This window comes from Nematolebias whitei, chromosome 10, assembly GCF_014905685.2.
Source record: "Nematolebias whitei isolate Nwh7 chromosome 10, NemWhi1, whole genome shotgun sequence".
NCBI classification, from domain to species: Eukaryota; Metazoa; Chordata; class Actinopteri; order Cyprinodontiformes; family Rivulidae; genus Nematolebias; species Nematolebias whitei.
In genome coordinates this window covers 30,936,335-30,958,187 of record NC_056507.1, presented here as the reverse complement: position 1 = coordinate 30,958,187, position 21,853 = coordinate 30,936,335, and the positions used below count along the sequence as shown (strand labels likewise).

General features: G+C 44.0%; 1 protein-coding gene across 2 annotated transcripts; it reads left to right on the top strand.

Annotated features, from left to right (window-relative positions):
- The first annotated feature begins 379 nt into the window (after positions 1–379).
- Positions 380–21,572, top strand: zgc:101540 (hsFATP2a_ACSVL_like domain-containing protein). Of its 2 annotated transcripts, none has more exons than XM_037683580.1 (10): positions 380–899; positions 3,019–3,228; positions 12,680–12,838; positions 15,408–15,532; positions 15,611–15,805; positions 16,379–16,469; positions 16,584–16,782; positions 19,666–19,763; positions 19,864–19,994; positions 21,235–21,572. In XM_037683580.1, the coding sequence occupies exons 1-10, from the start codon at positions 422–424 to the stop codon at positions 21,409–21,411; spliced, it is 1,863 nt and encodes a 620-aa protein (XP_037539508.1). In that variant the 5' UTR covers positions 380–421; the 3' UTR covers positions 21,412–21,572. The 2 variants fall into 2 exon arrangements, with proteins under 2 accessions (XP_037539508.1, XP_037539509.1); XM_037683581.1 differs by having other exon boundaries at positions 19,864–19,939; positions 21,235–21,329.
- The last annotated feature ends 281 nt before the right edge of the window (positions 21,573–21,853 follow it).

The following is a 21,853-nucleotide window of genomic DNA, read 5'->3' as shown; positions in this document are numbered from 1 at the left end:
GACTCTACAGTGAGACAGTCTGTGTGTCTCTGACTCTACAGTGAGACGGGTGGTGTGTCCGCAGCTCCTCCCCGCACATAACTTTGCTCTCTTGTCCCGCAGTTTGCGGGTTTTCTGAAGTTGTTACTGGTTCTTTGCACTGGTCTATTCCTGTCTCCCGCTCGTGTTCTGGAGTCAATGCGCTGTTTTTCTCTCACGCGCGTCTTTCTCGTCGAGTTCTCGCGCAACTGTTGCGCTTTTGAGACACGTGATCGAGCCGCGATCAGTAAAGAGCTCGTGTAGTGCGTGGACTGACAGCTGGTCCATCCCTCCGGGGTGAAGGAGGGTCCGGAGCCGACTGAGCGCCGCCCCGAACCGCTTTGAACTTTCTCACACTTTGTTCCGAGGAGCCGAACCTGGTGGTCCTGCGGACCAGAACAACATGTTCGTGTTGCTGTCGGCCGCGGCCGGCCTGCTGGGCCTGCTCCTCTCCTACATCTGGACTTTCTGTCCTCACTTCTGGGAGGACTGCGCCTACATCCTGAGGAGCCTCACACTGGGCTCCAGGCTGCTCCGGTACCAGAGGTCCAAACCCTTCTACAGCATCGTGGACTGCTTCCTGGACGCGGTGAGGAGGAGCCCGGACAAAGTCTTCATCCACTTCGAGGGTCGAGCTTACTCCTACTCGGAGGTGGACCGGAGGAGCAACCAGGTGGCCCGGACCCTGCAGGCTGAAGCCCGGCTGGAGGAGGGGGACACCGTGGCCCTGTTCCTGTCCAACGAGCCCACCTACGTGTGGACCTGGCTCGGTTTGGCCAAACTGGGCTGCCCGGCTGCCCTGCTCAACTTTAACATCCGGTCCAAATCTCTGCTGCACTGCTTCTCCTGCTGCGGGTCCAAAGTCATCATCGCCTCCCCAGGTCAGACTAAAACCAGTTAATCTGTCAGGGTGACAGGAGAACACCCACCAAAGACCTGATCAGGTCCAGAGTCCAGTCACCTGTCAGGTTCTGTTGTGTAACACATGAGCTGTGGCAGCGTTATGCACCTGGATTAATGCAGTTTATTTAAAATAAGTGTTTCTGTTTTAGTCCAGATTACAACCAGTAAAGAAACAGTTGGGACTTAGTGTAAAATGTAACTAAAGACTGTGCAATGATGTGAACATCTCACTAACACATAAAGGGGTCAAAAACAAGTTGAACATTTAAAGCAGGTTGGTATAAACAAGAAACACGTGGAGGAGCATTTAGTTTCAGATTAAACTAATCTGCAACAAGTCAGAGGACGTTAGAAGCTGAATCTCAGAAGTAAAGATGAGCAGAGGTTCAGTGGAAATCTCTAAAAAAGTGGAACAGTTGTTTGTTGTTTATTTGTCGTATGCAGGTTAACACAAAGTAATGTGATCAGGATGAGATTTGACTCGCTACAAACAAAAACTAAAGTTTCAGATTAACCCTCAGCAGAGCACCAGGAAGACTTTGACATCATGAACTGGTGGACGATCAGAGGTTTCAAGCATCCGGAGAGATTGAGCTCAAAGGACAAAAGTCCGTGACCTTTGGTTCTTCAGACGGCACAGCACCAGAAACCGGTCCGGTTCTGTGAGGAACATCACTGCATGCCACCTCCACAGATCACTGTAAACAGTTCACTGTGTAAAGCTCTATCACGCAAAGAAGAAGCCAAATGTGAACACAGCTCAGAAACGCAGCCGACTTGTCTGGACCGAAACCAGTTTAACCAGAGCAAACTGTTCTGTGGTCAGATACACTGAAAGGATCACATCCTCTGTACTGAAGAGGAGAGGCACCATGGTCTGTTATTAGTGCAGAGTTCAAAAGTCTGCCTCACTGATGGTATAGGGGTACATTAATGCCTATGACATGGACAGCTTACACATCTGGAAAGGCTCCATGAGTGCAGCAGGATTTAAGCACAGCGCTCCCATCCAGACGTCTCAAAGTGTCCACACTTTGTTGAGGTGCGTTAGTGCCATCAAGTTCAAAACGAGCTCGTTTCAGTGCGTCACATGAGTGAACATGTGAGTTTACAAGCTTTGCACATCATTGCAAACTGTTTTTATTTACATTTTATTCATCATCCCAACTTTTATTTGTTTTTTGGAATTAGATTTTGTTTAAAACGATCAGTTTACCTAAAATCATTTCAGTTAGAAATGTGTAATAATTAAAAATCAAAGGGCTGTCGTGCAGTTTGCTGTTAAACTTTATGATTTGAATAATCCAGTTTGATAAAGCTCGGGTCAGAGTGCCGACCCCGCTCTGAGGTCCAGACAGATTTCAGTTCCAGCTGATGTTTTCACCTCGCAGAGTTCTGAGACGTTGTGTTCTCCTAAACTTTTCTCTGGGAGCATCGAGGCAGGTCAGGGGTCAGAGGTCAGGTGAGGGTCAAAGACCAGATACTGATGCAGTCCCTGAGTCTTCAGGCTGTTTCTTTGAGGACGTTTGCAACAAACCTGGTGTTGGTCAGCATCAACGTGCACCTCTCCTCGTGATGTTTGGGGCTTTATATATTTGACCAACACTGAGCTGTGGTGGGACTGGTCTCCTGCAGCTGAACACTGGGACACGGTGAACCTAATAATCAGTTCTCTCCTTCAGACAGACATAAACCTAAAGTCTGATCATGTAATTTATTCTGCGCCGGGTTTGAAGAGTTCAGGGTCAAAAAGGTGAAACGTGAATCATTTTACTCTTCGTTTGTTTAAAACCACGTAGAGGAAACGTTTCTGTCATTTAAACCCTCGTCGGGCTGAACGTGGACATGTTAACAAAATATCTTCTATCAAGCCACGAGATTCTTCTTATCCCTCGTTTATTTAACTGTGGACGTCACCATGACTGAAAAGTTTCATTACGCTGCTCCAGTTCTTTACTGGGAACCTCTCAGACCAGGTGTTGGTGCACCAGCGGGGTCTGGTGACATCATGCAGGCCGACACGTGCAGAGTTGCGTAACGCTGCTCTCTAGCTGATGCTCTGTTTCTGTGGAGCTGAACCCTCCTCTGTGCTTCCAGAGCTGCAGGCTGCGGTGGAGGAGGTGCTGCCGACGCTGAGGGAGCAGGGGATCAGCGTGTACCTCCTGTCGGACCGCTGCAGCACGCCGGGCATCAACCCTCTGTCCGACAAGATCTCCGAGGCCTCGGATGAGCCGCTGTCCCTGGACCTGCGGGCCGACATCCACCACAGGAGCACCGCTCTGTACATCTACACGTCCGGAACCACAGGTAGGGTCAAAGAACCGAACGAGACCGAAGAGCAACGCTGGGGCCTTTTAAGCAAAGAGGCTTTTGAATTATTATTCCCTCTGCAGCGGCTCTGTCAGGCTTTGACCAAAACTGGCATAAAACTGAATTTTATTGGTTGTTATAACAACAACTAAAAGTTTTAGTAGTTTTCTTGTAATTAATTTTGTAAATACATGAATACTAGAAACTAGGGGTGCACCGATGGCAGTTTTCTGGCCAATCACCGATTTCTTTAAAGTCTGACCTGTCAATTCAGATTTTGGCCGATACGATTTTGTTTTATAAGCAACAGTCAGGAGTTATAACGTCACAATGCACCTTCAATTTTCTAATATTATTTTATTGAAAAACATGCCTTGAACAATATCCTGGAAACAATACAAACTTGTTTTAACTGGCCATGAGGTAGTGCTCTGAAATATAAATGAAGTTTAAACAATTGTTGTTAAAACTTAAAAATCAGTAAAATCAGTTTCTCATGCAAGTATCGGCCGATTTCCGATTTCTCAAAATTAAGGAAATCGGGGCTGATTTATCGGTGCACCCCTACTAGAAACATTACAAGGAGTAAAACGCTGGTGAAGCTTCTCAGTCATGTGGTAAATTCAAAAAGGTTCAATACAAAAACAACTGGACTTTATTTGTAACAGAAGACGTTTCGCTCCTCATCCAAGCAGCTTTCTCAATTCAAACAGCAGTGAGTGAGGGGTTCGGGTCATAAGGCTGAGTGAAATAAGATACACATACATATGCAGATTGACAAATCACACCTCACACCTTAACAGTAGGGGTTTCTTAAGGTCTTTGTTTCTCTAATTCACAGATGAGGCCCCTCTGTTCCCATCAGGTGCGAAAACTGGCTGGGAATCTGTCTTAAAGTTGCATTATATGTTTTTGAAAGTGGAAATCTGAGGCCTCCTCTTCTGTGAAGAGACGGTTTTTCCTCTTTTTACATAAATTGCTTCCTTCACCCCCCTCTCAAACCATCTGTGTTCTCGGTCCAAAATGTGCACATTTTGGTCCTCAACAGTGTCCCTTATCTGTGAGGTGGAGGTGAACTGCTGAGTCTTGTTTTTTCTTGTTTGTGAATTTACAAGGAGTAAAACGTACTCACTTTCACTTTATACTTTATTTCTTCAAAGTAGAATACGTAATTTTTCTACAGTTAAAAAAAATCTCATAAGAATGCATAGTTTATTTAGTTTTTAGAAACTGGGCAAAAACTATATTATTTTTCCTTCTTTACAAGAATCCCGACTTTTATTTTGTCTTGGAGTATAAAAAGTTAAAAACCATTAGATATTTTTAGTTTTATAAAATCACCCCAGTCCAGAAAAGCGCCCTCCAACAAACTTAAAGTGGTCCGTGGGCCACCAGTTGAGAATCCCAGTTGCGGCAGGTATTGTGGCTCTGGACACATTTAATTTAGTGAACGAAAGGGCAGAAATGGCTCTTTTGATCCTAAAGGTTGCAGACCCTGCTGTAGACGGTCTTTTTGTCACAGACGTTTCAAACTCCAAGTGAACCACAGAGGATAAATCCTGAAGTCTTCCACTTATCACGTTACACACAGAGTCAGCACAGCACGGCTCTCAGGGTGGATGTTTATTTCCAGTTGGCGGAAGAAGCTCTGGGGCCTCATGTGTCAACGGTGCGTACGCACAAAAATGTTGCGTGCGCCAGGTTCCATGCACGTCGGGACGTATCAAAATGATGTTGCGTAAGTGTGTGCAGTAGCTCCGAGTACGTTAAAAAAACAGTCTGTCGCTGCAGATTGTGCTGTAAGGACGGCATGTTCAACTGCATTGTGGGGAATTTGATCTACCTGCTCGACATACGGATCATTCCACCTGTCACAGAGAACTCTGTGTCTTACCTTAAATATAAAGTCATATCATGTGCCTGTCTGAACAGTGGGAAAATATTAATGTTGAACTATGCATCCCGTTCTACAAAAATGTAACAGAGACATGTCATGATTGATATCTTGTCTAACTGGTCCAGGTTTAATCTAAATAGAACAGGAGTAAATAAGACCAGTTATCAAAGAACACAGCACAGTTCCTTTCTGACCCATTTTGCTTGGTTCTTATCACATGAAGGAGAGCTGTAAAGCTGGATCGAACTTCTTGTCTTACACACTTCCTCCGCAGGCTGTGTGAAGCATCCTGTGTGACGTCTGTTTATTGGAACAAACAAATTCAAAGACCATTTCTGAAGACATCTTTTATTTCACCTGTTTCTGTGTTGAGACAAGTTAGAGTTGGAAAATCCACCATACGTCCCACACAGCTGGCGTGGCTCGACTCAGGGTCCGCTGGCACAGTCCTGATGGGTCTGCCAGCTCCGTCTGGATTGACCCTGTTGATAGGAACCCCAGTGTGGTCAGCATGTATGTGCACGGGCAGCGCACAGCTCCTCGCTGTGTAGCGCTCTAAGACTGGCCACGGTTCCAAAAGGATCGGCCTTAAAAGCCTAAAACATCTGATGAGCCAGTCGTCGTCGTGGACCAGAAAATCCCCTCTCTCCCTTTGTGTATTTCTCCATTTGCTGTATCCTCTAATAACACTAAAGCTGTTGTTGTTGAAGGTATTCTCTCCACCACTTGTGCAGCTTTTATATCCACTGATCTAGTTTCATACAGGTGGATGTTTTCAGTGTTCATCATGGGTGTACAATAATACACTGCCTGGCCAAAAAAAAAGGTCACACACTAATATTTTGTTGGACCTCCTTTAGCTTTGATTACATCATACATTCACTGTGTCATTGTTTCAATAAGCTTCTACAATGTCACAAGATGTATTTCCATCCAGTGTTGCATCAATTTTTCACCAAGATCTTACATTGATGACTAGGCACTAGGCATGATGGGTGCATCACTTCACCTGCCTCTCTTCTTATCCTGATGCCTCCATCACTCTGGAACAGGGTAAATCTGGACTCATCAGACCACATGACCTTCTTCCATTGCTCCAGAGTCCAATCTTTATGATCCCTAGCAAATTGAAGCCTTTTTTTTCCAGTTAGCCTCACTGATTAGTGGTTTTCTTAAGGCTACACAACTGTTCAGTCCCAATCCCTTGAGTTCCCTTCACATTGTGCATGTGGAAATGCTCTTACTTTACTATTAAACATAGCCCTGAGTGCTACTGTTGTTTTTCTTCCATTTGATTTCACCAAATGTTTAAGTGATCATCAATCACGATCATTCAGGATTTTTTTCCGCGACATTTCATCCTCAAAGACGATGGGTCCTCACTATCCTTCCAGTTTTTAATAATGCGTTGGACAGTTCTTAACCCAATTGTAGTAGTTTCTGCAATCTCCTTAGATGTTTTATTTGCTTGATGCCAATGATTTGACCCTTCTCAAACAGACTGACATCTTTTCCACGACCACGCGATGTGTCTTTCAACATGTTGTTTAAGAAACGAGAAGCAACTCATTGCACCAGTTGGGATTAAATAACTTGTTGGCAGCTGAAAGATAATCGTCCATGAAGTAATTATCCAATAGGAGGCTTGTACCTACAAACCGGATTCCAAAAAAGTTGGGACACTAAACAAATTGTGAATAAAAACTGAATGCAATGATGTGGAGGTGCCAACATCTAATATTTTATTCAGAATAGAACACAAATCAGATCAAAAGTTTAAACTGAGAGAATGTATCATTTTAAGGGAAAAATCTGTTGTTTCCAAATTTCATGGCGTCAAAAAAACCAAAAAAGTTGGGACAAGTCCATTTTTACCACTGTGTGGCATCCCCCCTTCTTCTTACAACACTCAACAGACGTCTGGGGACAGAGGAGACCAGTTTCTCAAGTTTAGAAATAGGAATGCTCTCCCATTCATGTCTAATACAGGCCTCTAACTGTTCAATCGTCTTGGGCCTTCTTTGTCGCACCTTCCTCTTTACGATGCACCAAATGTTCTCTATAGGTGAAAGATCTGGACTGCAGGCTGGCCATTTCAGTACCCGGATCCTTCTCCTACGTAGCCATGATGTTGTGATTGCTGCAGAATGTGGTCTGACATTATTGTGTTGAAAAATGCAGGGTCTTCCCTGAAAGAGATGACGTCTAGATGGGAGCATATGTTGTTCTAGAACCTGAACATAGTTCTCTGCATTAATGGTGCCTTTCCAGACATGCAAGCTGCCCATGCCACAAGCGCTCATGCAACCCCATACCATCAGTGATGCAGGCTTCTGAACGGAGCGTTGATAACAACTTGGGCTATCCTTGTCCTCTCTGGTCCGGATGACATGGCGTCCCAGTATGTAGAGTAGAGTTTCAGCTGGCAACGGCAGATGGCACGGTGGATTGTGTTCACTGACAATGCTTTCTGGAAGTATTCCTGAGCCCACTCTGTTATTTCCTTGACAGTGGCATTCCTGTTTGAGGTGCAGTGATGTTTAAGGGCCCGGAGATCACGAGCATCCAGTAGAGTTTTACGGCCTTGACCCTTACGCACTGCGATTGTTCCAGATTCTCTGAATCTTTTGATGATGTTATGCACGGTTGATGATGATAACTTAAAAGTTTTTGCTATTTTACGCTGGGTAACACCATTCTGGTATTGCTGCACTATCTTTCTGCGCAACAATGGTGGAATTGGTGATCCTCTTACCATCTTGGCTTCTGAGAGACACTGACACTCTGAGAAGCTCTTTTTATACCCAATCATGTTGTCAATTGACCTAATTAGTATTAATTGGTCTTCCAGCTGTTCGTTATATGCTCAATTTCCTTTTTCCAGCCACTTATTGCTACTTGTCCCAACTTTTTTGGGATTTGTTGACACTGTGAAATTTTGAATCAACATATTTTTCCTTTAAAATGTTACATTTACTCAGATTAAACTTTTGATCTGTCATCTATGTTATATTACAAATAAACCACATCATTGCATTCAGTTTTTATTCACAATTTGTTTAGTGTCCCAACTTTTTTGGAATCCGGTTTGTATTTGCTTAGTTAAGTCCAGGTGGCGACTTTTTTATTTTGGCCAGGCAGTGTATTTTCATATCATTAACAGTTTCCTAGCATCACCTCTGTCTCCATTGGACCAGTAACCATAGAAGCGTGCGTACTCCAGCCATGAAGCTGGCGTGGAGTTGCACACATTTCCACGGTCATTCCATTCTTGATATATCTGAAGTTTTGCGTGAAAAAGGGCGTATGCCACGTTCTTGTACATGCACCTTTTGTACATGAGGCCCGTAGTCCTCACAGCCATGGCTGCCCACGGGAGATACGCTCTTTCCTGTTTAGCACAGCCACAGAGAACAGAGAACCACTGCAGCCACTTTACATAAACTAAAGCTCCCTTGAAGTTCTGACTAATCACACTCTTGTCATATAACCTGTTAAAAACTAGTTCTGACTGAGGACAATGCACAAGACTGTCAGCGGGAGGTAAGAGAAGAAAACATCGCAATTTTTGTTGCGCACCCACGTCAGTGAGACACAACACCGGCCCTTCTCATGAACTATAAGTCAGCCTGAAGTCTCCTCGTGTGTGTGCACGTTACAGAACATCTCAGCACGGTGTCTGTAGATCTGTGGAACAGCGATGTTCTGCAGTACGAGTTTATAGATGAGATACATAAATCCTGGAACTACATGTTTTCTTTTATTCTGATAGTACATTATCTAGACTGACCCTGGGTTTCTGATCTGCTCAGAGATGGAATTATAATGAAATTATGACCCGGTTCTGACTGGGTTAAACAGGGCCAGCAACTCTGGAGTCTCCCAGGGATTCAATATCCATCAAGGAATAGAGTTCATTTTGCTTGCTGCATCACAGAAAAGCTTTTAAGCACCGTCTCATTTTTTCCTTTCACGTTAACTCACATACGTTTCAAAAGAGACCACACTTAGTCCCTCCTCTCATACACTGGTAGGTTGTGCTCCACTTCTGCGAAGGAGGAGTCCAGGCCCTATAAATCTGTAATGACACGGGACATCTGGGCCTTCCGGTTTCTGATCTCGCGTCGGGTACCGGAACCAGCCTGCGCTGTTACTGTAACCTTCTCCTGCCTTGATTTAATACAACTGGTAAAACTGAATTCACATTTCCTTGATTTATTGATAGTGTGAGTTGCTGCTTCTGAGGGAGGTCCGAGCCAGGGAACAGCGTGGGCTGGAGGCGGATCTGGGTCTGAGAGGAGGCCTGAGGCCCACAGCAACATCTGGCTGCAGTGACCCGGGACCCGCATCCACCTCCCGTCGCAACAATTCTGATGTTTACTTTCTGAAAGTAAATGTGAGAAATGACAAAAGAACAGCTTAGACAAAATAAAGTTCATAAGGAAGGACTGAAATTAGCTTGAAGAAATAAAATCCTAAATTTGAGTTTTTATTTATTTGTTTTTAAACACGGTCTAAACTTCAGCTTTTTTACTCCCAGTTTAATAAAGTGCTTGTTTTTATAACTTCCAAATTCATCTCTACAATAAAAATGTGTTTTTAAAGTTTAGGACTACTATTATTTCAAAAGTACAATGTCTTACAAACATTTTTGTTTTTGATTTAGGATTTTATTTGTGATTTTTGTCACTGAGCTTTTTTAAAAAAAAAATAATTACACAAAATTATCACAAATTTTCCCATAATCCTAATTTTTTTCTAACATATTTCTTAGATTGATTAAAGTTTTCTTCTGGTTCAGCTCAGTTCAGTCCAGGGTTTTACCATCAACACCAGTTTTGCTTAAAAATGTAAAAATGACAAAAATAAAGGAGACTATAGAAAAACATCAACGCTCTGTGAAAAGGCAAATGCTCCATAAATAAATGTCTTTCATAAACCAACAGCAGGCCTCTTTAAAACAAACCAAGAGCAGCTCCAGATGTTTGTTACTTATTTTGAGTCTGTATTTTTCAGCAGAAATGACAAATGAGCTTTGTGTGAAATGTGCTCTCATTAAAAAAAAAAAAAAAAAAAGTTTTAATCAGTCACTATTCTCAACATCAGCCTTGATCTCCAGACAAACACATCTGTGTGACTCAGCAAGGTTTTATTTTGAAATCTAAGTCCAATCACTCAAAAGCTCGTTCCTGTCCTGCAGCTCTACCAGAGGTTTGTGCGCGAGCGGCTGATCGTGGACCGAAACACAAACTCGTACCTGTTCGTGCTGCATGTTTAACCAAACATTCTAATCTGATCATTTCTGGCTCTTTAGCTGCTCAATCCTTCGTGATGCTCACCAGCTAGTTGTTGTTTTAAAGCAGCTGGCCGTGTGAGCAGGTTTACAGGCAGCGATAATGTCACCCGTTGTTCACGAATCAGTGTGTGTCTGTGAAAAGTTTTCACCCCCTTCCAGATTTCTGTTCGTCGTGCTTTGGCCACATTTGCATGATTCAGATCATCAAACAAATCAAAGGTAATCTGAGTAAATCTAACATTCAGTTTTGTGTGAAAGAGTAAAACGTAAACCTGATAACTCTCGTGCCAGCCTCCACGGGAACGACTGCGTTCAAGTCTGCTCATGAGTTCTTCACCCGGCCGTGGAGGAGTTTGGCTGCTGTTTCAGATCGTTCTGTTGCAGAACCCAAGGGTTCTTCAACAGTCACCAACAGATGTTCTCCTTTAGGATTTTCTTCTAAAGAGCAGAATTTATGGTTCTGTCAGTTACAGCAAGTCATCCAGATCCTGAAGCAGCTCCTGACCATCACACTACCACCACCATGTTTAACCATATTGAGATCAGAGGCAATGTGTTCAACACAATAGTACTTCTTCCAGTTATTTAACTGTTGATAATGGTGTACCACAAGGCTCAGTCTTAGGACCCACTCTGTTTTCAATCTACACTTGGGTCAGACCATCCCTGATGCATCCTTACATTTATATGCTGACAACACAGTTGTTTAGTGTCAAGCTTAATCAATGGCTAATGTTTTCCAGCTTTTACAGTCTGCATTCAGTATAATTCAGTCAGACTTGTTCTGTCTCAAACTGGTGCTAAATACTGATAAAACCAAAGGGATGTTGTTTTCATACAGGAAGTTGGTGTCAACAGTTCTTCCTTCTATCTTTTCTACAAATGGTGCTCTTATTGAGTTTGTCAATTCCTACAAACACTTGGGAATCTTGGTCAATGCACATCTCTCTTTTAACCTCTATGTTGAAAACTTGATAAAGAAACTGAAAGTTAAACTGGGTTTATTTTTCAGAAACAGATCCTGTCTAACTCTGAACACTAGGAAACACCTTGTATCTGTGACTTTCCTTCCCTCCATTGATTACGGTGACATCATTTACATGTACGCTCCTATAAGAACCCTGCAGATGTTGGATGCTGTCTATCATGGTGCACTAAGATTCATAACTGGCTGTGATTATCATACCCACCACTGCACCCTGTATTCATTGGTTAACTGGACATCATTAACTTCACGCAGACTCTCTCACTGGTACATTTTCATCTTTAAATCACTTCTTGGTCTGCTGCCTTCATACATCTCCTCCTACATGTCTCTGCGTGAGTGCAGCTACAGCGTGCGCTCTCAGGACATTATTACCTGCAGTGTTCCCTCAGTGAGGACTGAACTAGGCAAAAGGACCTTCTCCTGCTCCGCTCCTGTTTCCTGGAATATCTTACAAAAAGACCTGAAGCTCTCGACCTCTCTAAGGGATTTTAAGCAATTGTTAAGTTCAATGCAAAAATCAATGCAGACATGTATTGATTTAGTATTTTACCCCGTTTCATAATGTAGCTTGTTTTTATTTTGTTTCATATCACTACTTTTATTTACTTTTCATTTCATATGCATTTTATGACTGTTTATTGTTGTCTGTATCTTATCTGTGTTTTAAACAAACAGGTCTCTCTTGTAAATGAGTCCTCGACTCAATGAGACTAACCTGTAGAAATAAAGGTTGAATTAATGTTTTTCTGTCAATATGATGATCTTTTTTCTGAAAGTTAGTTTTAGTTGGAGGCCTGTGGTGGTGGTCTGGGTTCTTTTGGGCCTCCTGGGTGAGTCTTCGATGCTCTCATGGAGACACTTATATGAAGGTTCACCACTGTTCTTATCTTAGTCTTGTTGGTAATGTATCTATTTAAACTATTTCCTGGTTCCTCGGGTCCGGTAATGATCAGAACGGGTCAAACTGAACTTGGTTTCCAAAACAAACACAAAGAGCTCTTAATTCACGATTTAACAAAAGGAGACAGGCCTCGGTTGGTTTGTAGAACTTTTTGTCTCAGTAAATGAAATAATTTAAAAACTGCACTTTGTATTTACTCAGATTATTTTATATTTCAGTTAATTTGTTGATCTGAACCATTGGAATGTGACAAAAAGGACAAAATCATGGGAACTCAGTAGCGGGGTCACACCTGCAGAGGAGGGCCGGGCTTCAGGGAGATTTGTTTCTGCGTTCCTCGTTCATTCTCCGTTGTGTGTCTGAAAGGTTTGCCCAAAGCGGCCGTGATCACCCATGAGAAAATGTGGGCCGCCTCCTTCGTCCAGGCGGCGTGTGGAGTCACAGCGGAGGACACCTTCTACATCAACCTCCCTCTCTACCACAGCGCCGGCTTCCTCATCGGGATGATCGGATCCATCGAGAGAGGTGCTTTATTAACTTTGTTTCAAACCCACGGGTCCACATCGTATATAAAAACTAAACAAAGTACAGCACATGAGAGAGGCTACGCATGTACACGTTACATTTATGAAAGAAAACAGCTGATCTGGCACATACTGTGCGTCTGTTAGCAAAATATCTCACAAACTGGACGAATTTTATTGAAGCTTTCAGGAAATAATCACTGGGTGTTCTCCACAAATGATTAACGTTTGAAGACAGTCCAATTCAAGATGGCTGCCAGAGCCGGTCAAATTCATTCAACACATAAATGGCTATAACTTAGTCAGACTTACAAATATTGAGCTAAAGCATGACGTGGTAGTAGCTGAGGGTTGTTACCATCACATGCTCTGAGTGTGACATCTCACCTTCTTGCATGAGATTGTGCAGGACAGTATTTTTAAAGTTTGACTCAAAAAGCTACAAGTCTGGCGTGCAAGGCAGTGGGCAGTATCCTTCAACAAAATGTTTTAATTTTTATTAATTACCGTAATTTCTGGACTATTGAGCGCACCTAAATATAAGCCGCACTACAAAATAAATTAAAAAAATTATTGTACATATACTGTATAGGCTGCACTTGTGTATAAGCCGTGGGTGTCCACGTTCTAACATGAGATAGTTAAATATTTTTTAAACTTTTAATGTGTACTGTAACGTACACAAATACGTACAGTAAATGTTTTTTTGTCTGAACAGTGTAACACGGCTGATAAATAAATACAGTAGCCTACCAGGAAGTCTTCACCTTCCTCCTGCGCACAGAGCTTGTACTGTCCTCTTCATCACTTTTTCTCCCTCCCTGGGGGCACAACAGGTGTCTCTTCCCCCCCCAGTGGACCAGTGGATCAATGATCATTCATTGGTCCAGTGTGACCTGTGGGGTAATTTTATTGGTCAGTTTTTCTTTAAAACTTTATTTATTTGGTCTCATCGAGTCATGAGGATTAGGAATGTGTGATACAAACAGTACACGCTAGAAACTATAGACATTTAGCCAATGATAGAGATGTGTCTTCTACCAGCTAACCACAGTAATGCTGTCTGATGTAAAATCAGAGTTGTCAGATTTAACCGTTACTTTTTTTGTTGTTGAAATCTGTGCATAAATGGTGTTAAAGTCTGTTTTCTTTGAGAGCTAAGTAGCGAAGCTACAAGCTAACTGCGGCCGGCTTGCCGTAGTGTTGCCATATTCAGACACGTGCAAAACGCTGTGTTCCATCAAAAGCGTTGGTCAGCTTTAGAGAATGCATGTATGCTAAATAAAAAAGTGTTAACCCTGCTCTCTGATCTGTGAAAAGAATGCAGTGTTGTGTGATTTTACTGCGAGACCCTCTGGTCAAAGACACAGAGGAAACTGGTCGCCATTTTGTGTCAGCTCTCTTTAATTAGAAGGAAACGCCCACTGGAGGAACTCGTCCTTTGCTTTTGTAGCCAAGCCTTCATTTGTCAGAAACTGACCCACTGGACTGGTGGAGGCTGCACCAGGCTCGTTTTCTAAGAATGGCAAGACTGGCCAAGAAATACCTTTGCATTCCAGCCTCGAGTGCTCCTTCAGAAAGGACAGTTAGCATCGGTGGCAACACTGTTTCATGCCACTGGTCTCTGTTAAAGCCAGAGACTGGACAAGCTGGTGTTCATGGCCAACAATGTTTAGACTCTAACAAATGACAGAGAGATTTTGAATTTGAGTTTTGTTAAATGTTTCAGTGTGCACTGTTCATTTCTTAAGTGAGAATACTGGAAACTGTTAAGAGTTAGCAACGTATTGTTTAGTTTAAAACATATGGCTAAAACTACATTTGATATCTTTTTCACTGTTTTGTACTACAAGAAAGAAGCCTAATACTTGATTTAATTATTTAAAAACTCTCTGGACCTAGTAGTGGAATTTTCTTGATTGAGATTATTTTGTGGTATAGCAGTTTTAAAAATAAATGATGGCAAAAGGACACCCTATGCTTTTTTCATTCCTATTGCAAGTTTTATACCAAGAACATGTCATGATAAATATCGTTACCACCACCCATCACAATAGATATTGTGATATGAATTTGATGTCATATCGCACATCCCTAATGAGGATCCACCCCCAAGAGACCACCCCAATAGGGCAGCTGTGTGAGCACCTGGGTGTGATGAGGGTAAATGTTTTGGCAGCATGAAGCTCGTTAGCCTGTCCAAAATTTTTAAAAACTACGGTCAATTAGCTGCAGCATTGTAAAAGCTGCGGTGTTAAAAGCATGTGAAAGAAGTAGAGGCTTATAGTCTGGAAATTACGGTAATAACCTTTCTTGTGAAATTATCTCAGTATTTGACTTTTCTCACCACATCTAACTCGGTGTGCTTAATAAAAAGATGGAGAATTGATCTTCTGATCCTCCCTGGTTGTAGCAACCACAGCGGCGCTCATTAGGATCAGACACAACGTCATGCTGGGCTCTGGAAGTTGCAGAAACTCTTGCTGGGGGTGAAAACTAGTCACTGATGATTCCCGTTAATTCTCACAAACACCTAAAAGAAGACCATGTCTGTGTGACGTTAAGAGCAGGTATCACCGTCGTCCTGAAGAGGAAGTTCTCTGCCTCTCAGTTCTGGGACGACTGCAGGAAGTATGACGTGACGGCCATGCAGTACATCGGGGAGACGCTGCGCTACCTCTGCAACTCGCCCAGGGTAAATACGTGAGCATCAGTGTGCCGCGCCGCCCGTCTGTTGCTGCTGGGACGTTTGCTCAACTGGATCTTCTTGCAGAGAGAAAACGAGAAGAGTCACAAAGTGAGAATCGCCATCGGCAACGGAGTCCGGACCGACGTTTGGACCGAGTTTCTGAATCGGTTTGGGGACATTAAAGTCAGAGAGTTGTACGCCGCCACCGAGGGAAACATCGGTTTCATCAACTACACGTCCAAGGTCGGGGCGGTGGGACGGGTCAACTTTGTCCACAGGGTAAGAACGACACACGTGTGTTTTCAAAACCTGACACTTCCTCGATACATCTCCAACCTCCTTCACCTCCTTCAGACCATCCCAGTCTGCTCTTCGTTCCTCCCACCACACCATCATTTCATTCTTTTACTTCTTGTGTGATCCGTCAGCGCTCAGAGGATGTTAGGGATGACTCTCAGCTACTACCTCATCAACTGTTAGCTAAATATCTGCAAAACTGATCGAGTTATGGACCTTTTTGTGTAGGTTGAAGTGGAGTAGCTGTGGCAGCCATCTTTAATCAGGCTGACTCCAGAGGTTAATCACCCTCACACTCGTTAATTCAGGCTTTCATTTTTCTTCACAAAATATATTTTTATGCAAAGATGGGAAATGAGCGCGTCACAGCTGCGATGAGACAAATCAGATGTTCCAGTCCAAAAAGCAGCTGTTAGAGAAACAACAGTTTCATTTTCTTGTCTCTAACATGAAGCTAAGACTTGTGGGGAATATTTAAGTGTTTGTGTTAAAGTCGGAGTCCCACAGGGCAGCTTCTAAAGCTACTTAGTTATTTGTTTTCTTCATCCCTCCCAGTTTTTCTTTCCCTTCACGCTGATCAAGTTTGACATCGAGAAGGAGGAGCCCGTCAGAAACTCTGAGGGTCTGTGCATCAAAGCAGCCCCAGGTGGGTTCCCGCCCCCCCGGTCTCACCTGGACATGGGAGTGTGTTTAGTTTTACTGTCCGATGCTCTCGTTCTTCACCGTTACAATCTGTGTCGCTCTCCTTTGTGTTGCTCAGGGGAAACGGGGCTTTTAGTGGGAAAGGTTACGCAGAGGTCTCCGTTCGTCGGCTACGCTGGCAACAAGCAGCAAACGGAGAAGAAGAGGCTCCGTGACGTCGTAAAGAAAGGCGACCTGTACTTCAACACCGGCGACCTGCTTCGACTCGACCACAACAACTTTGTGTATTTTCAGGATCGAGTTGGTGACACGTTCAGGCAAGTTGTGACTCGGAGTCGATCTGGTCTTTATCAGGTTCTACAGGGAGTCTAAAACACCATTTATTAAACTAAACTTGATAAAAGCCGGGGGGAGGGGGGTGGGTGGGTTACAGTTTGCTGCTCTGGAGCAGACAGGTGTTAACACGATGTCAAGAAGGAAAGACCTCAGCAATGACCTTAAAGAAGCATTTATCGTTGCCCGTCAATCTGGGAAGGATTCAAGGTCATTTCCAAACTAAAGATTTTAAGAATCCTGCCATTCCTCACAGGAGTGAACGTCCCAGCAAATTCACCCCAAGGTCAGACCGTGCAACACAGAGAACAGCGCTGGTCGGGGATGACGTCACGAGTATTGTGGGAGACCCTGAAAGTTCCATGTGTCCGGCAAACAATGCACCAGGCGGCATGAACAATGGACACCTCCGATGCTTTTGTCCATGTCTGCTGAAACGAAGACGATGTCCCCGCAGCCAAAATGGACCTGGAATATAATGAAGGAAACAATAATACGCAGCACAAGCATCGGCTACAGTGCAGGGAATACTGATAAACTGGTACGTATGAGGATCCTGCTGTTCTCCGTGCTGATCTGGTCTCCATGAAGAAGAGCACAGAGGACAAGATTTCATGCAGGACGCCATCGATTCATCGTACAGGTCTTCGGCTGCAGGCCCGATGAATCATATAGCTGCTTTTATTTGACTGTGTTAGCTGCCGTTAGAATCAGAATCAGTTATTATTGCAATGTCATTGAACGAGGTCACAAACTAGGAATTTGCTTCGACATAAAGGTGTGAATAGTAATAAAGTAAAATAAAGTAAAAATGAAAACATTACATAAGACATAAGACCTGTGTACACCCATAAATAAAGTAAAAATCAAAACATTACATAAGACATGTGTACACCCACAAATAGAAAACAATAAAAAAGCTTAGAGAACAGTACAGATGGAGAATTCAGTTATAATACAGATGTAATGTGACCAAAGCAGAAATTATGAGGTAGCATTATGAGTGTTCAGGAGTCCAACAGCAGAGGGGAAGAAACTGTTCTTATGGCGGGAGGTTCTGGTCCGAATGGACCGAAGCCTCCTGCCTGAGGGGAGTGGTTCAAACAGTCTGTGTGCAGGGTGAGCAGGGTCAGCTGTGATCCGACCTGCTCGCCTCACAGTCCTGGAGACGTACAGGTCGTGGAGGGATGGAAGGCTGCAGCCGATCACCTTCTCAGCTGAGCGCACAACGCGCTGCAGTCTCAGTCTGTCCCTGGCAGTGGCCCCGGCGTACCACACCGTGATGGAGGAGCTGAGGATGGACTCGATGATGGCCGTGTAGAACTGCACCATCAGCTTGGCCGGCAGCTTGGCCGCCTTCAGCTGTCGCAAGATGAGGGAGCTAATGGTTGGCTCCCACTTGAGGTCCTGGGTGATGGTGGTGCCGAGGAACCGATAAGAGTTTGCAGTGGTGATGGGGGTATCATTACAGGTGAGGGGGGCAGAGGGGCTGTGGCGTTCCTGAAATCCACAATCATCTCCACTGTCTTCCAGGCATTGAGTTCCAGGTTGTTGCTGCTGCACCAGGCGGTCCACCTCCCTCCTGTATGCAGACTCATCACCGTCCGAGATGAGCCCGATGAGGGTGGTGTCATCTGCAAACTTAATAAGCTTCACAGAGTCGTGGCTGGAGGTGCAGCAGTTGGTGTACAGGCCGTTAGCTGTTAGTTATTTACTCTAGTTTTCAAAAGTGAAGATGTTCTTTAAAAAATGATAAGCTGTAAGTTTATTGCCACAATCAGTTTTTGGCTTGGAAACAGAAAGTACTTTTTATATTTTTCATATAACGTGTCATATTAAACATGTGGAGTTTAACATGTTGACATGTTCGTGTTTACATTTGTCCGTTGAAGCCAACTCAGCCTCAGAGTCGAATCCAACGATCACATTTCTCTCCAAGTTATCAGCTTTGGAAACTGAATGAACCATAAAACTTAAATATGAAGCTTGTCAGCATATCAGCCGTCAAATCTTCTTAGACACCGTTTTTTATTTTATCTGCTCAAACCACGACTTCAGCGCTGACTATGTTGAACTCAAAGTTCTGTTTGCCTGGAGAACCGGCTACTTTCTGACGTCACTTATTGTGTAGGCAGCTATTTTTAGTATCTCTGACCAGCACTGATAGGCTCCATCTCTGACTCTACAGGCCTCAGTCAGAAGGTTAAAGGTCAAAGTTCATGACAGGACAATCAGACAAAGACTTATTTGGACATGTTGCAGGAGGAAGTCTCTCTAAACAACAAAACGTCCTCTGGGCTGATGGGACCACAGTAGAGACGTTTACCCATAATGCACAGCTCCAAGTAAAACCAAACAGCATAAACACCTCATACCAGCTGTCAGCACGGAGGTGGAGGGCTCATAATCTGGGCTTGTTTTGCAGCCACAGCCCTGGATCACCTCCTCTGTAGACCAGAGGACTCTAGAGTGAAGTTTGGACCAAACGGGTCAAAGATCCTGAAAGGCAGCAGCAAGTGTCCAACAGGACGGCTCAGAAAGAATCAGGATGTTGCCTCGGCCCAAAGTCCAGAACTTCAGCCCGACTGAAACACTGTGATGGGACCTCAGGTGAGCCGAGCAAAAACAACTGAAGCGCGCTGCAAAGAAGAGTGGGCCAAAATTCCTCCACAACCACGAGACTGATAATCCTGCGTAAATGAACCATGGGGTAGTTTTTCACACGGTTTCTGTTTTTGTTTCATAAACAACAACATGGTGGAATCTGTTTAGAACCTGGTAAAGACCAGATCACCTTCTTTACATCCTGATCTCGTATCGGGTTGTATCGCATCACTCATCGTCCTTCACTCGTTTGTTGATCTCAGGTGGAAAGGAGAGAACGTCGCCACGTCGGAGGTCGCAGACGTTCTCACGATGGCTCGCTGCGTCTCCGAAGCGAACGTTTACGGAGTTAAAGTGGAAGGTAAAACGACGACGACTTGTTTCAACGTTACACAGAGCCCTCTGTGCGGGGGGTGGCTAAACCCTGGAGAATAAGTGAGCTCTCTGTGCTGAATGAGCAGGTCACGAGGGGCGCATCGGGATGGCTGCAGTCACTGTAAGAGACGGAGAACACTTCGACTGCGCAGACGTCTACAGGCAGGTCGTCACCTACCTCCCAGTTTACGCACGACCCAGATTCATCAGAACTCAGGTAAAAACTGTCCAACGAGACGCAGTGCAGAACTTTGTGACTGAAAGCACGACGTTTATTCAAAGTGTTTAAAGAGTGTAAAGCTGCAGCAGCAGCTCTGATCTTACTGAGCTGAAAGAAAAGCAGCTTCACCTTTAGTCCTAATCCTGGGACCACCCAGTCCGTCCCAGCTGAAGGCTCTGCAGCATCAATCAGGCCCGAGGCCCCCCCCCCCGTGCCTTATCAACAGGCGGAGGGATTACCAAACCTCTCCTCTGACTCACGGAGAGCGGGCGCAGTGATTTAAGGAGCGCCGTGATGCGTTCCACCGTTCTGAAATTAATAAGGACTGGGGGGGCACAAGATGGCAGCTGTCCCCCATTTGATACATGTTGCTGGGGTTGACGGCCCCCAGCGAGCTTTCTGCTCATTCTTACAGCACCGTACGTCGAGGTGTCAGTAACTCATCAAGTACTGATTATCTGATTGGGTCGTGTTGAGCTGCTCCGCAGAGCTGCGTTTATATTTACTCTGTTGTGTGTGAAAATATACAAGTTCACAGAAAATAGTGCAAAAATAAACTGGAAGTGTATTTTGTGCCAGTTCAACATGTTGCTTTGTCCAGTTCAAGTTAATCCATAAAACAACCAGTTTTGTGGGTTACAGTAGTCCCTCGTTTATTGCAGGGGATCTGTACCCTGAAGCCCCACGATAAGTGGAAGAAAAAGCGAAGTAGGAATAGTAGTACAAGTAGTAAGTAGTAGTTTATTTTAGTAAATATATAAAAAAGGTGTTTTAAACCCTTCCCACACTCTTGCAATAATCTAAACAATATTTCTAAACACTCTAAAAAAAAGAGCACAGCATGTCATGATTTCAGCTCTCTGCCTCCTCTGCTCTTTGCCACCTGCAAGGGCTCTTGGCCACGCCCACTTCTCTGCTCTGCACAGAGAACAGCTGATCAGCTGCAGCAGGAAGTTTATCCTTGCAGTGTGGGCTGTACACAGGTGCAGCAGGTGCTAAATAATTTATTTTAAATAAAAATGTCATGCTGATCATGCGGCTCATCCATCAATCAGCCAAATGTGTGTCATGTCCACTCTTATTTTGAAAAACCGTGACAAATCCAATAAATGAACCACGATGTAGCGAAGGACTACTGTAGACTAAATAAAGCTGCATTTACGTCTCGTTTTTCTGCTTTCTTCCTGAATTTAAATGGGTTTGCTCAGAGGCTGACTGGAACCTTTTTGTTCTGCAGCCCTGCCTGGAGATGACGGGAACATTCAAGATGAAGAAAGTGAAGCTGGTGGAGGAGGGATTCAACCCGGCGCTCATCCAGGATCCGTTATACTTCCTAGACTCTGACAAGAAGACCTACGTCCCTCTGACGGACGAGACGTACGGAGCGATCACGTCAAGAGAGCTCAAGCTCTAACAGAGATGAAAGTTAAAAACTTTAGGAAAACCATGAGTGAAGACAAACGGCCACAGAATCCTAACGATCCACTAACCTCAGGGACAGACCTCACAGCTCGTCTGAAGAGACTCCTATTTTTATTAACACAACTATTTTGCACCTTTTACAGTTTTCAACTCAAATGCAGACATCGCTTGTCGTTTATTGTTGTCTTTTGCATAATTCTTAATAAAAAAGTCTTGTCTGACTCTAATGAGGATGTTGAAACAGATGTGCAACTATGAGCTCTGAGTTCATCTGGATTTATGAATGATGAAGAATGGCACGTTGGTGCGATCAGGTGTTACTCAAGGCTGCCCAGTACATTGATCATGATCCGCCGGTCGATCACAAAGATACGGGTAGATCACATGGCATTAAAAAATAGATGTCAGCCTATCATGTATCCTCACTATGAAAT